The 18152-nt window shown below is 34.6% G+C and overlaps 2 protein-coding genes across 2 annotated transcripts in view; one reads left to right on the forward strand and one right to left on the reverse strand.

Moving 5' to 3' along the window:
- Positions 1-2613, reverse strand: part of LOC138336229 (transmembrane protein 121B-like) — a 22115-nt gene extending 19502 nt beyond the window's left edge. Inside the window, exon 1 of the mRNA XM_069285625.1 lies at positions 2508-2613. The gene's annotated coding sequence lies outside the window, so the exon portion shown is untranslated. The remainder of the gene's footprint in view (positions 1-2507) is intronic.
- Positions 2567-17478, forward strand: LOC138336227 (probable E3 ubiquitin-protein ligase makorin-1). The gene is made up of 7 exons (XM_069285623.1): positions 2567-2715; positions 6477-6602; positions 7097-7338; positions 8909-9144; positions 9721-9935; positions 13617-13727; positions 15313-17478. Exons 1-7 carry the CDS (start codon positions 2654-2656, stop codon positions 15611-15613), a joined length of 1293 nt encoding a protein of 430 aa, XP_069141724.1. The 5' UTR covers positions 2567-2653; the 3' UTR covers positions 15614-17478.
- The last annotated feature ends 674 nt before the right edge of the window (positions 17479-18152 follow it).

An 18152-nucleotide genomic window follows, 5' to 3' on the forward strand; every position in this document is an offset into this window, starting at 1 on the left:
ATACCAATTCGGCAATTGTTTTGAAGTGTTTATTTAATTCTTGAAGTGTTTATTTAATTCAACAGATATTCACTATTTTGTGACATATTAAGTTGATGGCCTACAAAATGGAAAAAAATATCCCCCTTGTTAAAACAACCTGCCATACAGTTTCATCTTAATTCACTGTAACATTTATTGTATTGAAACAAATATAAAATGACTGGTCCTGTTCCAGACAACTATAGCTGATCGTTTATAAAACAAATGTCAAGTAATCATATTGGAAATAAACTGAATGACCTTCCCACATTGACAAGCATTTTCCTCATGACATTACTATTTGCCATCATAGTCAGCTAGATTTTAATATCTACATCATCTGTAAATTACTGTGTATACACCAACTAACTTAATGTCAGCACCATGCTGATCTATTGGTGCTTTCCTTCTAAAACTATCTTAAAATTTAACTGCCTGAAATGATACCGAGATAATTCTCACTAAAAGCATGTAGTTATTTGTTAGGTTGTGGTCCAATATATAGTTGTCACAGCCGTCAACTTGAAAAAACACAATTTAAATTTCTTCAACAGTTTCACTGGTGCCACTCAGCAGAGTTAAAAAGTGGTATGTAAATGTAGGACAAAGTATAGAGTATTGTTATTTAGTGATGTCATGGCAGCTATACAGCTAGCTGTGTTTGTGTATTCACAGATTATTTATATATAAGACTGTGTAACAGCTTGTTTTGTATTGATAAAACATGTCTGGGAGAGAAATGGCACCATATGGCTATATAGGTGTCAATCAGGATAACTATAAAAGTTTTAAATCATATCTATCTTATGTCTCAGCTGTATTATCGATTTGGTCTAACAAAATCAGATTGTTCAACAGTTATTGATTATAGGTCCTACTGATGTGATCAACAACTATTAAACACAAACATGCTGATTAAACCTATCTTCTAGAATTATGAATCATAATCTTATCTATAATATGTTTATCTATTTGACCCCTGTGACCTTGAATTATGGTTGCAGTCATTTATTTTAACATTATTGGTAGCCTTTTATCCGAGCAGGCTACAGGCTCACTATCAGGTCTCTTATTATTGATTTTAGCTTATTTGATTCCTGTGACCTTGAATGAAGGTAAAGGTTTTTCATTTGAACAAACTAAATCCCAGTCTATCAATTATGGTAGGCTTAATATCAGGTCTTTGGGCCTTAAAGATATTGACAAGAAATCATTTCAAAATTTTAAAGGTGAACACAAGGTCATTTATTTGAACAAAACTTAATTGGTAGCCCTTCTTCTCAATATACAATTACTGCAAGCTCAAATATGGCAGATTTATATAATGGTATATTGTAATTCCCTTCAATGACCTCAAGATTACAAGATTGTTTTATTCACTCAGACAGTAACTGTGTGACAAGAGGTCCAATGTATAATACAGTTTTAGTGCATGACAGGCACATGCATATAGAGATATAAACCTTTAAAGAAGGACAAGGGATCCTGGAGGATTTCTTTCAAATACTTTAGGAGTCAATTAAAACATTTGACCTGAAGTTAATGCCCAACAAAATCTATGTCATTCCCGTTAACTCTCTAGAACAAAGGCATAGGCCTATATTAGGTTTCTCTAAACAGGTTTTTTCAATTGCTAAACATTCTATCTTTATTAACATTATATATAACCCTGAATAAATTTTAAGGGCAATGTTATTTATTCTAGCATTCATTTAAAGCATGCTAAAGTAATATAATGAGGTCTTTGGGCTTCTTAAATTGTTACCGCTTTTTGCCTTTTGACCTCTATGACCTTGAGTAAACATCAGCTTATGTTAAATAAAGGCCCAACAATATCAGACAAGATATCTGCATGTGCATTTTGATTATTGGGAAGTCCTTTATCTCTATTATTAACAAAAAAATTTTCACAAAGATTTTAACCTATTTGAACCCTGTGACATCAAATTAAGGTCAAGGTCATTCATTTGAATAAACTTGGCAACCAAAAAACTAAATGGAAGCCCTTTATTTAAATATGCTATGCTAAGTACAACAATGTCATAACACAACCACATGGCCAGACTGTGGAGCTGCATGGCCAGACATAAACAGGGAAGATTCAAGAAACATCAGGCCTGACACATCCATGAATCTGGCATCACCATCCACCCCACCTGAGTATCAGCCAGCAGCTGGAGGTGAATTAACAATCTGCCCATGTGGCATTATCGGATAAATAACATACATTTTAAATATCATTCAATAAAAGTTTCTTCAGTCAATTATATTTATTATCATATGAGAAATCACAGATTGAGTCTGATAATAACATACCTGAGGGGAGGTAACTCATTGTTATAATCAAATAGTATACATGTCTTTTTCTTAATATAATCAACTAACAGTTTATTCACCGTGCTATCGTGTTCATACAGAGATTTAAAATCCATAAATGAATGATTAACACTTTTGCAGATAAATGAGAATATCAATGAATTACTTACAAACTGTATTCTTCATCCAGCTGTCATCACTTCATGTGGACGTAATCAAATGTGCCGCTTCTTATTTTTACCGGAAGTCAATCACCACGAAATACCGGAACTCACCTTTCGCACGACAAAACGGTGGTTGCATCAACAATGTGACGATGGCAGAAGGGGGTAAACATACTGCTATTCAGTCCAGCTGGAACTCGTCGATTTTGTGCAGGTATAACGGCGTAAATGGGTTTTATAAAAAAAACTTTGTCTATTAGTGTCGTCTCTTTTTAACCGTCTGCAGATCCAGTCTCCCTAACTTGTTACAGATATAAATTGGATAGCCTAACATGTGAACACTGCTCAGCTCGACAGTCAATCTAGTACAGTTTTGAATTATTGAGATCTTTGTAATGTCATCATATCTGCATTAACATGGTCCGATGTAAAATACAAAAGTAATCTATTTTGTATAGATAGTAACATAATATGTATTTAAGGCAAAGCCTCAGAACAAGGATTTATAAGTGAGAAGGATTCGTGACTGTGTCTTTACATTACTAAACACCACGCGAGACGCCTATGAACTGGGAATAAAAACCGTTTTTCTCAACAAATACTTGTCTTATCGAGTCAAACGAAACACCATTGTAAAGTTTATTAAATTTCACGACGTTTATAACTTGCTTGAAAGACGGAATGTTTAGGGGATATGTCTTAAATTTTCGTTAAAAAATCAACAGCTCATGAAATGACAGCACCGCTTCAGAAAGTAAGACGGTAACCCTCGCACCCGCAAGTTACATCAAAGGCTGCGCCGGCGGATATCAAAGGAAAATCAGTCGTCGCCCAACGTCACGGTCAGTGCACAAACACAAAAGCGCCTGCCTTGGACTTCCCCAAAACCCAGTGTGACTTATCCTTCTCATATACGTCCTTGCTCAGAAGAGCGCAGCTACGTGTAAAAATATGAATTTATTTAGGATGATAACCTCAGAACGACATTAAAACTGTTTAAACTTGTAGTCTGATCATTGAATTTTATTAAATGCTATTCTTCAACACTATTGATGGATGTTTTGTGTCTAGCAATATAGAATCTATATTGATAGTCGTCATTTACACTACAGGTCAGAAAGATATATTCCACTGGAATCTCTCAAAGGCGGAAAACTTGGCAACATGCCATGTATCAAAAATACGTGGGAATATGTGCCGTCATCTTTGGCACCAAGCTTTCTGATGTCACAATTGGGTTATTTAGGTGGGGGCCTATTCTGTAACAGGAGAGGAGAAAATGTAGCGGCCAGACCTGGATTCGAACCCAGAACCCTCCGAACACTAGCCGAGTGCTCGACCTACTGAGCTACCTGTTCATCGATGCATGGAAAAGAGAGAAGCTCTGCTTATGTTTTTAATTCTATTTCAAGAATACTTAAAACTTTCTACATTAGTAAAATGGCAAGTCCGACATACCAGACAGTTCCTTGACAAAACGACAATTGCATGGTTAACGTTTGATCAAATAATTGTTTGGCATACTAAAACATACCTCCATGCATTATGACAATAAAACATTTATTTCAAACAAAACTCAAAGATTCATTAGTTAAATATATTTCTGCTTTCTGTTACTGCGGAAAGCAGTGTCGTAGCAATGCAAAACCGGAAAAAGCAAAAAATTTAGCCATACATGCATGCAGGTTACATACATGTGTAATCCGGACACTTACAGTACAACAGTACAAGGACTCCACACGACGTCAAAACACTACGAACACCTCCTGAACCGCAGTCCAGGTCTACACCGCGTATGTCACTCGCACGCGTAGTACAGTTAGCATCCATCTCTGGACACTGGACACTGGACACTTACCCGCAGGTAAGTATAAGTAAAACCAGCGCTGACTGCTCATATGAGCTACTATTTCTCATCACCTGGCGACAATGCCAGAACGTCAATTCAGTATTCACGACGCTTATCACTTCGACGTATAGGTACGTATATGTATGTGGATGACAGTGACGTCCAGTTGTGGCACCTTGACCTGCCTGTATATTCCCTCCAACTTCCTGTGGCTGACCGACGTTTCTACATCGTCCCGTTGCCGAAGCTGGGGTCGCAATGTCCTGATGGTCCACAACGGAACTCCACTCCGTCGTAGAAAGCTTTAAAATACACATAACAAAAATTACGTGACAACTCCAAACCAAACATTCATACTCACAACTTAAATACAAAGATATGCTAACAATTTAATTAACCAAATTAGCCATTTATATTTTACGACCTTAAACTACCGCACAAGATATGCATAAATACAATGTATTACTAACAATCCTTATAATAACACAATCCAACACATGTCGGTCCATACTAACACCTACAAGGATTCATACCATGATGTGTATATATGGCCACTACGGGCTTCCGTACATTTTTACACCGGCGAACTCGATGACCTAATTTACCTGTATATGTACAAACAGTTCAATAACGATTCATATACAATTATTCACCGGCAAATGTTCCCTACGACCATTTGACATAATCCAACTGCAGGTCATTCACAGCCATTACTCACGGCATACTCTCCCTGTAGTGAAGCTTGCTCACCTTTCTCACGTGCTCTTCCGGACAGTAGCCATACTTCCATTCGTGCCATACAAAACCGTGCACACGACATACAAATCAAACAACATAAAACATACATATATAACAATAAAGACTAATGCGATCATGACACCGTAACAGAGCTTCAATTTTACGCTCTTATTAGCAACTGTCGTAGGCTGAAAAGATCAGAAGCCAAATTCAGTTACAAAGAAAAATAGAAAAGATGTATGGTCCTAAAATTTGTCGCCTTTTATGATCATTTAATGAGGACAGTAAGTACAATTCTAATGCACTACCTGTAGGGGACCTCTTAGATTAACATTGTCAGTTGGGAAAGACATTACAAATAAATATTTTACATCTTCAACTGCTATTTCTACGTGTGTGACAAAGCATCAAATTGTCCAGTTAATAAAAAGAAACAGATTTAAACATCTAAAATAAAATGCTTACTATATAATCACTTTACTATTACAAGTTTGTCTTCTGTTCGTTTGATACACAGACTAATGTTTACAGTCAAATCTGCCTTTAAATATAATCTAAAGGAAAGAAGGGGGGAAATGTCTTTATAGACAGGGGGTCTTTATACACAGGTTGAGTTGTGTTGAAATCAGCCATTAAGGACCCTAGAAAAGAGATCTTATACTAAGCAGGTGGTCTTCATACAGATGTGGTCACTAAAGCAGGTTTTACTGTAGGTATAAATTTCCTGATGTAACATGTAGATGCTGGATACATTTGTGTGTGAAATACATATGCAGTGGCTTACATGCAATTTACATATGTTTAATTGGGATTTATGATATATGTACTTTATCTGTAAGCACATACAATCATATAGCAAAATAATTTGAAAAATAAGAAATGGACACACATAAAGCAAAATAATGTCCGACCTGAATATCTTTTCATGTTATGGGAGTACTTGAACTTACGGGTTTTTTCTGTGGGACTTAACAGAATTCTGATAACCCAATACACAGTGTATTTCTTTTTACTAGAACTCACCAAAATTTAAAACTTAATGCTCTGTACTTGCTTTAAAAAATAATTGATAAATGTCTGCTAAGTTCTTGTTCTATTATGGAGCTGATCTTAATCCTTAGTGAATTTAGCTCTGGGAAACACAGAATGTTTGTTCATTAAGTAAAATTGTTATTGTGGTTAATTAGTGGAGAATTGAGGCCAAAATTCATTAAAAAATTTAAGAAAAATGACAACTTTAGATTGAAACCCAAGACTAAACCTTGAATCAACATGCTGTGTATGTGTTTATAAAAAAACAAGTGCTACTAAATAACTTATTTCAATTGTTTAAAGTTGTTTTAAACTTAATGGTGAATTTTGAACTGTACTTCTTCACTCTGTTGTAGATATTTCGTACATGGTGTATGCAGACAAGGAGATAAGTGTAATTATTCACACGACCGCCAAGACAAGCCATCGACTGTCTGCAGGTTTTACTTGAAGGGAGCCTGTACATATGGGGATGGTTGTAGGTGAGTCTGTCTAAGGATTCACTTAGATCTTAAGTAATTGTGTAGGTCAGCTGTTCAAGTGCTAACAGGTTATCAGATTGATTGATAAGCTTTGTTTGTTGAAGTGGCCAGTACCAAAAGAAGGCCTTAAATTTTGACCCCTAGGTGAAAGGCCGCTAGTAAAATATTAGGCACAATAACCACTCCACACTTCCATATGTAGTCTACAACATGTTAATATGAGGGAAATGGACAGTTCAGTCATGCAATAATTTTTAAAAATTTCTAAATTTTATTTTTTCGGGCCACAATTGAATTAAATTGAAGAGATGTCTATATAGAAAAAAAAAACCTCACAGGAATTGTTATACCATTTTGGTAATACAGTTAGAAATACATGGCATGTTAGTAAAAAAATCCTATGACTGCAGTGTTTCTTTACCTAAACAGCACAACTGTTGACATTCCTGATTTAAGCAGATTGATGTAAATCAAATGATTTAATTCTATTGCAGGTATGACCATGTTAAACCAAAGTCTACTTCGATGAGTGCTACTCTCAATGAAAATATGAGGAAAATTTCTGCAAACAAACCCCCACCTCTGAATTACGAGCAAAAACCTTTTGGGAATATGGTCTCTCTAAAGAAATCAAAAGGTGACGTTGAGGTAATACCATCTCTTTCTCCTAGGCCTCCAGAGGAATGGGTGAAAGCAACTGAATTTGTTCCTGGCCAACCATATCTGTGTTCTTCAGGTATTGGAAACTTTCAAATTGTATCTCAACTTATACATTGAGCATGTATTTATCAATGAATTTCGCCTAAATATATTTATACTTTGAAGCATTCTTGAAAGAACAGGAATACAGGGGTTTCGATATCCAAAACAATGTGGGAAAAGTACAAATTTCCATCAATCTGTCCCACCTTCTGATGATTATGACGTCAAAATTGTACTTTACGCATGTTGTTTTGGGATCTCAAAACACCTTTATTAATTTCATACAAAGCATTTTTTAATTTTCTATGAAAAATATCCAAAACCAAAGTACATATGGTGAATATGATGCCTCACTCTTGCCAACTCTGCTGTTAAATTAAAGTACTGTATTCGACCCAATAAGCCCCCATGTCCCTATAAGCACCCCTCCCCATTTTTGAGGCAACGATTTCAATAGCCCGGGCATAAATAAAGACCAAAACTACACAAAACTGTATAGATTTGCAATAATTTTGTCTTATTAGCACCTTTTCATTTTTTAAAATTTTTTAAACACCCTGGGCCCTTATTGGGTCAAATACAGTATGTGAAGAAGGCCAATGTATATACCTGTAGTCATTTAAAAAGTGTATAGTTTGGCACACAGGGCAACTCAGCTATAGATAATTACAGTACTGCTCCAGCTTCTTAAAAGTGAATAATGTAGAGTACATACTATCATCTGGCTGTAACTCTTTGGTCACGTTGCTCCAGCATAATTAGTACAAGTTATGAAAAAGACTGGCTGTAACTCTTTAGTCACATTGCTCCAGCATAATTATTTAGTACTTATAATGTTATGAAAAAGGCTGGCTGTAACTCTTTGGTCACATTGCTTCAGCATGAATAATTTTGGAGAGATTTTCATGAAAGATAATATTAAAACATATATGAATAAAATGATATTTCTGAATGAAATAAATGCCCCTATAATTCTATATGCTTCATCAAATTTGATGTGAAAACCTGTTAGAATGCATTAAATGTATTCCCTTATAATAATTATATAGTGACCATCATGTAATAACAAATAACTTCTCTAAAGAATTGGAGTGGTAGTGGTTAACGTATAGACTTCTGAGAAAGCTTCTGATGCTGCTGGAACTGGAAAAGTGACGCTATTAGATTTATTCTTGACCAAACAGATGACTGCCCCTGTCATGTGACCGGTCACTCTATACACTGACCCAGGACTCCTCCAATGTTTGGCACATGGGGCAACTCAGCTATAGATAATTACAGTACCGCTGGCTGTAACACTGGTCACATTGCTCCAGCCCTACTTATAACATACATCTGTAACACAATGAAGCGTACATGTACGCTGGCTGTAACACTGGTCACATTGCTCCAGCCCTACTTATAACATACATCTGTAACACAATGAAGTGTACATGTACGCTGGCTGTAACACTTAGGTCACATTGCTCCAGCTTCTTAAAAGTGAATTATTCATAGATTTAATCAATTTTGTATCCTAGAAACTAATATTAAATTTTGTATTTAAATTATCTTGTATAACACAACAATAGTTTTTTTGAAATAATTTTTTTTTTCTCTTGAAGTTCCTTTCTCCTACTCTAACGCTGTGGAAACTAACAGTGACAACCACAAAGCCCTCATCATACAGGAAGGAATGGATCCCAATGGTGACCTGTCCAAACTTGTGTGCCCTTTCTTCGCCCAAGGTCACTGTCCTTATGATGAGGAATGTGTGTATATCCATGGTGATATCTGTGAAATCTGTGGCATGCCTGTTCTACATCCCTCGGACCAGGAACAACGCGAAAAACATAACAGAGTAAGTAATATATTGTCACTCGTCACCTTTATATAACAGCCAGCATTGGGACCCAGGCTTCATCTTCTAACAAGTATATATGTCTACATACCTTTTAGACAAGAGCCCATACAAAAGCACACATTTTAGTTTAATTTTGTTGCTTGTAGTAATTTTTATTACTGTAAATACTAGAGTTATTTAGTGAGAATGTGTCTTGTGTTGAAGTTGAAGAACGCCAAGGTTTCTATAGCAAATCATAAACCTATAGACAGTTATTTGCAACCGCCTTGCATGGGTTTCAAAGTGGGAACATGAGTTGGTTGAATGTTATGGTACCTCAAACACTCAGCCACTGTGATCCTGTATTGAAAACTCTTTCTATATAGCTAATATAACTATGCTATTGTTTGACAATATTTTGTCCACACTGTTCGAATGACTTCTTTGCCCTATATTTACTACGGTAAACAAAAACATTGTACAAATTAAGGTGAAATCCGGTACAGTTATTGTATAAAAGATTTGTGGTATGTCATGCTCCAATAACAAATGCATATATTAAACAGAAAACAAATAAAACTTTTATTTTTACAGGAATGTCTAAGACAGCTTGAGAATGATATGGAGTTATCTTTTGCTATCGCCCAAAGTAAAGACAAGGTTTGTGGTATTTGTATGGACAACATACTAGAGAAGGAACCACCAACTGAACAGCGATTTGGGATACTCTCCAACTGTAACCATACTTTCTGTCTTAGCTGTATTCGCAAGTGGAGAGGAGCTCGGCAGTTTGAAAATAAAATTGTCAGGTATTGATAATTAAATCATTCTTGGGTCAACTGGAGGTCGTACCCATTTCAATTGTACAGATTTTGACTAGATCCAAGCCCCTCTGGTCATCCGTTAGAATGTAAACATCCAGGAATTAATGTAGTTTTTGATTGCTTATATACAAATATGTCATCTGCTGACGTAGTAATATTGTTATACATTACCACTGTATCTGTTTGCTTCTAGATTGCATCGGGAGCGACTTTCATCTTATATATGTTAGGTGTAGTAGATGACAAAATTTGTTTGTATATTATTATGATACACAGCTGTAGAGAATGAAGTTTATAGTTAACAACATAATCTCTGTGGTAGCATAGAGTGATGCCTTTTATTAGTAACCTCATTAGTCTACCATATTAAAGACAATTTATGAAAGGCAAGTCCAAAATTGTTTCTATTAAGCGCTCCCAGAGTTGCTTCAAAGGACCTGGGCGCTCTTTCACGAACAATGGAAATTTGCCCACGAACCAATTTTATTAAAACTAAATGTTACATGTAGCAACATTAAAGCAAACCCTTGAAATACGCTTAAAAAATTCAAAAGGTCCCAGGGGCCTGTGCTGTGGCCAAATTAATGTTGTCCAGTAGAGGTGTATGACAGGGTTCCCTTTTTGATCCAAAAAGTTATCAAAATAATGTTTTATGTCATAAAACTGTATTATTTTCTGAAGAGTATAAATAATTACATATTATGATCACAAATATGTAGACAAAATGGGACAAATAAAATTTTGGCTAAATTTTAAAGATCGAAAATATCGAAATTTTGGGTATTATTTTCGGCCATGTCAATTATTAACAATGGTGATTCACCAACTTCCAGTTTGAGTGCACCAAAAATATTTTCTAAAAAGTTGGCTCATTACCTGAAGTAAATATTGTGAAAATTTCAGAAAAATTGTGGACCGGTAAATTTGTCGTTTAAAGGTCTTAATGAGGCAAGGTCTATTTTTAGCAGTATTACACCGTGGTTGCACCACGGCCCTTTTCAATCATAAAATTGAGAAAACAAAGAAACTAATTTCTTAATCTTATTTAATACTCATTATTACATTAAATTTAAATTAATATATGATTTTATAACCTATATATTGTAGAATAATCAAAATATTGAATCACAATAACAAAGTATTTCGGAACATTTAGGGCATTATCATTCACTTTTCAAGCTAGATGATGATTGCAACTGCATTCTCAGAAGTATTATTTTTATTTACAGCTGAAAGGCATATAAAGTAAAATAATAACAAAATCTAGAAAAAAATGGGTGGGAGTAGATTATTATGTAAGAGAATTAAGTTTTTACCAATTTTCACACATCCCGTATATTAGTGCATATATGTATAATGTTTTTGTTTTTCAAAATATTGTGCTTTCAAAGTGTTGGCAATGGCATCAAATCACACCATTACAAGTTTTTGTTTAAAAAAACAAAGACAAATTGATATATGATTTTTTTCGTTCAAAAATGTATTAATTTTACTATATAAGTATTTCTTAGCAGTTTAATATTTAGATTGTTCAGAACATTTGTGTTCAATCAACTGAAGTTTGATTTCGAGGTGTTTTTTTTTTAAATTTTCTTTAGAATTTTCATGAATTCCATAAAAGTTAACTAAGATTTTTTTTTCAGTTAAAAAAATAACAGCATCTTTTATGGTTAATGAAACAGTCAAAAGTTTTTGAGGTCCACAGTTTTATTTTTCATAATTAGCTTTGTGTATCGTAAACACATCATACTATCAATCAAAATGGCATAAGGTTTATCATTTCAGGTAAAAAAAATGATTTTATAAGAAATTTGGTTATCACAACATGAATTATACATGTCAGGGGGATCCAAATAAATAAATTTATACGTGACACAAAGCTAAGTAACATAAAGTATATGCAATACACTGCATTTAAATGATTTCCAGTTTGATCAGACACTCTCAATTCCTGTTTGACGGTTTCTCCATTATCTCTGTACGATTAATACCATATCCGCCAATCAAGATGTTTAGAGATGTTTTTGTCCATACGGATTACTTTACAATTACTTATAAAACTCATATAATTCTAAACTCAAAGTCAGTTTATATAGTATTGAATAAAACGGTTTCATCGCCACACACTCTTTACCACGGGGATATACACCATGTTCATGTACTGTGATCGAAGCCTTTCTTTTGTGTCTATTACTCAGTAAAGCTGTTTAATTTTCTAATTATATAATAATACTAACATGGAATTCAAATATGATTATTGACAATAAAGATAAATCAAGTTTTGATGATCTACTTACAGGTAATGTCTATTTTCATTATTAAAACTGCTACATTCAGTTAGTTATTTTGCAAGATTAAAGAAGTATTTGCCATTAATGTATCTAAATCTGAAATGATACATCAATGAGTTTCCCGAAAAAAATAAACTTAAAATCTAAAACGATATGTTAAAGTGATGAGATTTACATTTTTTAGCATGAATCAACATAAATGTTAATCAGAAGTGTTAGCCCTGCAAATAATTGAACTACTGTAGGTTTGTAACATGACCCGTGTAACCTGGTAACTCTTCCCTCTCAAACCACACAGTTACAGAATCCCATTTTAATCACTCTCTTCACTGTAAATATGCTCTATAATTACAAAATAAATCATTAGAACAGGACATATTAGTGAAGCTACTTCAAATGCAAAAACAGCTTATTGTGGTCATAAAACACCCAAATGTTTTGTAATTTTGATTATGTAAAACTTAATTTTTCTACAAAGTATCACTAAATAAATCAATTTGAAATCATATCAAGCGTTACAGATGAGTATTGGATTATACATTAATGTTGACACCATTAGATTCGTGATTAATGATTCAAAATAAGCATATTCTTAACATTATGTAACGTTACTAAAAATAGACCATGCTATTTTTTAACCTTTAAACGACAAATTTACCGGTCCACAATTTTTCTGAAATTTTCACAATATTTACTTCAGGTAATGAGCCAACTTTTTAGAAAATATTTTTGGTGCACTCAAACTGGAAGTGGGTGAATCACCATTGATAATAATTGACATGGCCGAAAATAACACCCAAAATTTCGATATTTTCTGTCTTTAAAATGTAGCCAAAATTTTATTTGTCCCATTTTGCCTACATATTTGTGATCATTATATGTAATTATTTATACTCTTCAGAAAATAATACAGTTTTATGACATAAAACATTATTTTTATACCATTTTGGATCAAAAAGGGAACCCTGTCATACACCTCTACTGGGCAACATTAATTTGGCCATAGCACAGGCCCCTGGGACCTTTTGAATTTTTTAAGCGTATTTCAAGGGTTTGCATTTATATTGCTACATATCACATTTAATTTCAATAAAATTGGTTCGTGGGCAAAATTCCATTGTTCTTGAAAGAGGTCCTTTTAAGTGCCATGGGCGCTTATTGGGTTGAATACAGTAACTCTGCGTTCTGACAATCATGTACTTTAAGTTTGGTAGATTGAGGGTCAAACATTAAGACCAGTCAGGAATAAACTTCTTTGAGGGAATATGTGTTGCATTGCTCTTGTTCTTTCTAGGTTATGATAAATGCATTGCAGTAAAGCTTTGACTATTTCCAATGACAGATTGCTGATAAATATTTCCTTTATATATTTCAGAGCTTGTCCAGAATGTCGTGTAACATCTGACTTTGTCACGCCAAGTAAATATTGGGTTGAAAGTGAAGAGGAAAAGAAGAAATTAATTCAAGGCTATAAAAAGGCTTTAAGGTAATTAAACTAACTGTTTTTAGCTCACCTGGCCCGAAGGGCCGGTGAGCTTATGTCATGGAGCGGCTTCCGTCGTCCGTCCGTCCGTCTGTCCGTCAACATTTCCTTTAAATCACTACTAGTCATAGAGTTCTGCATGGATTGTAACCAAATTTGGCCAGAAACATCCTTGGGGGAAGGGGAACAGACTTGTATAAATTTTGGCTCTGACCCCCCCGGGGCAGGAGGGGACGGGGCCTAATAGGGGAAATAGAGGTAAATCCTATAAATCACTACTTGTCCTAGAGTTCTGCATGGATTGTAACCAAATTTGGCCAGAAACATCCTTGGGGGAAGGGGAACAGAACTTGTATAAATTTTGGCTCTGAGCCCCCGGGGGCAGGAGGGGCGGGGCCTAATAGGGGAAATAGAGGTAAATCCTATAAATCACTACTTGTCCTAGAGTTCTGCATGGATTGTAACCAAATTTGGCCAGAAACATCCTTGGGGGAAGGGGAACAGAACTTGTATAAAAATTGGCTCTGAGCCCCCGGGGGCAGGAGGGATGGGGCCTAATAGGGGAAATAGAGGTAAATCCTATAAATTGCTACTTGTCCTAGAGTTCTGCATGGATTGTAACCAAATATGGCCAGAAACATCCTTAAGGGGAGAGGAACAGAACTTGTATAAATTTTGGCTCTAACCCCCCGGGGGCAGGAGGGGCGGGGCCCAATAAGGGAAATAAATGTCAATCCTATAAATCGCTACTTGTCCTAGAGTTCTGCATGGATTGTAACCAAATTTGGCCCGAAACATCCTTGGGGGAAGGGGAACAGAACTTGTATAAATTTTGGCTCTGACCCCCCGGGGGCAGGAGGGGCGGGGCCCAATAGGGAAATTGTTCAAATTCAAATATTCAAATTTCTTCAGAAAAGAAACAATGAACCTGTATTCAGAACATTACTAGGCATTACAAACCAGGTGAGCGATACAGGCACTCTGGGCCTCTTGTTACCTTCCAAATTCAGACATATAATCTCATTGAGTCCACATCATCCTACTTTAAAAAATTTGGCTACCACTAGTACGATTATTTAGAGTTTAGTTAAGTGTAAGTGTAAAATAAGCCATTGTACAAGATGACAGGATCATTTTTTATCTAAATTTCTATGATGGTATATTTGTTATATATGAAGTTTTCTGTAATCATTGATTACCTTAATTAATTATAGTAATAAATGCCCCAATTATAACTATAATTATATGCAAGTTAATCAATGATTTACAGGATCGATTTAAACTAGATTCAGAACAAAATAACTCCACCTTTTTCAGTTATTCCCCTTTGTTACAAAACGATCAAACAACTACCCATCCTAAACCAATGGAAATCGGTGGCAATAATCTTCTGTAACGCTTTCTTAAGGAGAATATAAGTGAAGGAATGTTATAGAACTGGGCCCTGGTTACCAGGTTATAAACAAAACACATGACCAAACACAATTTACAGGTGATGTATATATTAATGTTCAGGATCAACATTTGTATACCTTTGTTTTCCAATCAGCAAGCTGTATTTACTAATGTTCCTTTTTAATTGTTTCAGTGCTAAACACTGTATGTATTTCAAGAAAGGAGACGGAGAGTGCCCATTCAATGATAAGTGCTTTTACCTACATGCAAATCCAGACGGTTCTATAGCAACACCAAAACCAAAACAACGACGGAGAAGGCATAATGCAGAAGGAGATATAGACTTAATTTCTCAAATTAGCTTATGGGATTTCTTCGAAGAAAGGGAAAACAGGGTACTCCTACTGGAACTGGAAGCGGAGTTAGATAATTTGCTATTGAATCTACGACTAGGTGATATAGATAGTGACAGTGATTTTGATGAATTTTGGTGATATAATTTTGTGATAGATTCTGGTTACCCATTGGACTGTGTATTCCTTTTTTTCTACCTTCACTGAAATTTTGTATTTATTAACAGACTTATTTGTTTGTTCATTGTCTGAAAAATGAAATATGCATGTTACTTGTGATATATACTGTACACCAAATTCCTTTCCCGGCTACTAAATTTTGCGATTATCTTTTTAAAAAAAAAATCGCAGAGATTAACTTTTGAGAATTTAAAGTTGAATGGAAATATCTTTGAATTTAATTATGCAAGAATTTAGGAAGATATCAAATTCGCAGATAGAAACTTTTGCAAGTTTACTTTCATTGTGAAGTTCTCTTTGTATCTCCAATAGCTCATTAAAGAGCTGACCAAGCCTTCTTGATCTCAATAAAATGATTATAAAAGAGTTTAATACTATCCATACAATTGATGTCTACATATAAGTAGTCATTTGTCTGAAAATGGTGATATATTGTACATAGAGTGTTAGCCATTGAAGCATCACATAAAATTATTGGTTGTGTGATGTCATATGAACTTACCAAGAAATGTGAAATAGTAATGTAGTATACCACCTTAATACATTGTGGTATTTCAAAAAAATGTCAATGACTGCATTATTTTCAAGGCAGCCATGTCCCGTTGTTCAGAAAATCAAATTAAACAAGTGTTATCGCTTTAAATCTCTACCATGTTACTTCAGATTTATGTAGTGTAAAACAGATTACCGTGCCTGTTACCTGTTGTCGAGATCTAACTTGTAGTACTGAGGCCTCTCTGACCCATCACTTGGTTTGTCCTTTCAAGTAGTGCCAGCTGACTTGGGATGTAGCAACTTAGGGAGATTTTTTCTTTCTTTCCTTTGCAGACGCGTTTGTTCAATCTGATTTCTTTCCTTTTCAGACGCGTTTGTTCAAAGTGATAAAAAACAACACCTTGTGCCAATACTTGTAAACATTTATCAGGATTAATGTCGTACAGTGTATAAAGAAGGACTATTTTTTTTCATCTATCACAGAGAAGTCTGAAGCTTGATATCACTGACACAGAATTGAATGTACAGTAAAGAGACAATGAAAAGGTAGATTTGTGATACATCTGATTGAAAAATTATAGCATTGAAAATAATTGATTTGTTTTTATTAGTACTCTGTGATTGTTAAAATTTATGTATTATCAATTGTGAGCCTTATTTTTTATTTACTGTTACATCTGAAATGACTATAATACATTTTGCCCCAGTTTAATATGACTAGAGATATACTGTAGACATATTTCTGTAAGGTATTTACCCTCTGGATTAAAATAGGTATCCCTTATCAGTTAGCCATGATCTTTTCACCTCATACTTCCATATGCAGCTGCTTCATCAATCACAAAACAATACAAGGGTAGTTTTCAGAGAAGCACTGCCTCCACATAATATGTACCAGGTAGATCATATCAACATCGACACACAATGTCATTCAGACAAAATAATATGTTCTGAATTAAAGTGCAGAATGTTTTTCTTACATACCTCATATTTTGAATTGCAAATAGCTTTTTGATCGAGGCAGGAGCAGGTGGAACATGTTTCAAAAGCAAATATTCACATTTGATTCATTAATTATAACTGATGTCTTAGTCAGTATTTATCTGTTTAGGAGGTAACAAGTTAGTCCGCTAAACCTGCCTATATTATTAGGCTTTTTTGATATTTTTGTTTTGCCTAATATATATTAGGCAAAAATTGTGAATTAAAAAAAATATGAAAAATTGAACTCATACCCTGTAATTGGTGTCATGTTAATTAAGTGTAGAGGCACAGGACTGAAAAATACAGTTGATTCTGTACAATAAAATAAATCTTGTTATGCAAATTGATACACGTGTCACGTTTTGCTTATTATTTAGTCAGATGATTACAAATGAACAGGAAAATAGAAGTATAAGATCATATTTGACATGAGACCATAAATCAAGATCATACATTTTAACAAAGGAGAAGGTACGTTAAGACTCGAATATGGCCTCAAAATTAATTCTCCAGTAAAGAACAACATATTTTGCCATATAACTGTTGAATACATTTGCTAACTCATTACATCCCGAAAATATCCCGCATGTGCCAATTATGTTCTCTATGACGTCATCAACATGCAGTTTCCCGCCATTTTTCACAAAAATCCTTATAAAATCATACTTTTTGAGTGGTTTTCTCTAATAATGAATGTGGCCTTCGTGGAGCAGAAAGAGATTTTCACACGTTGTGTATCGTGTATTTACGCATATCCATGCAAAATATAAAGTTGCTCCAAGGTGGCGGCCAAATCCATTTCAAGCCTTTTCTAACCTAAAGATGATGAATTTCTATCATAATTTGGCAAGAAGAGGAAAATCGTCAATTTGATGACGTCATAGGTGGAGCACATCGTGTACATGGTTATAAAAAGTTATGTTTTGATGAATGGCAAGTATGAGAGTATTTATTGATGTGAAATTGATGTGGATCAGAGTCAATATTTTTCGGCCTGAAAAATTAAGGCCAAATACTGCTC

The sequence above is a fragment of the Argopecten irradians genome, chromosome 12, assembly GCF_041381155.1.
Source record: "Argopecten irradians isolate NY chromosome 12, Ai_NY, whole genome shotgun sequence".
Classification (NCBI taxonomy): Eukaryota; Metazoa; Mollusca; class Bivalvia; order Pectinida; family Pectinidae; genus Argopecten; species Argopecten irradians.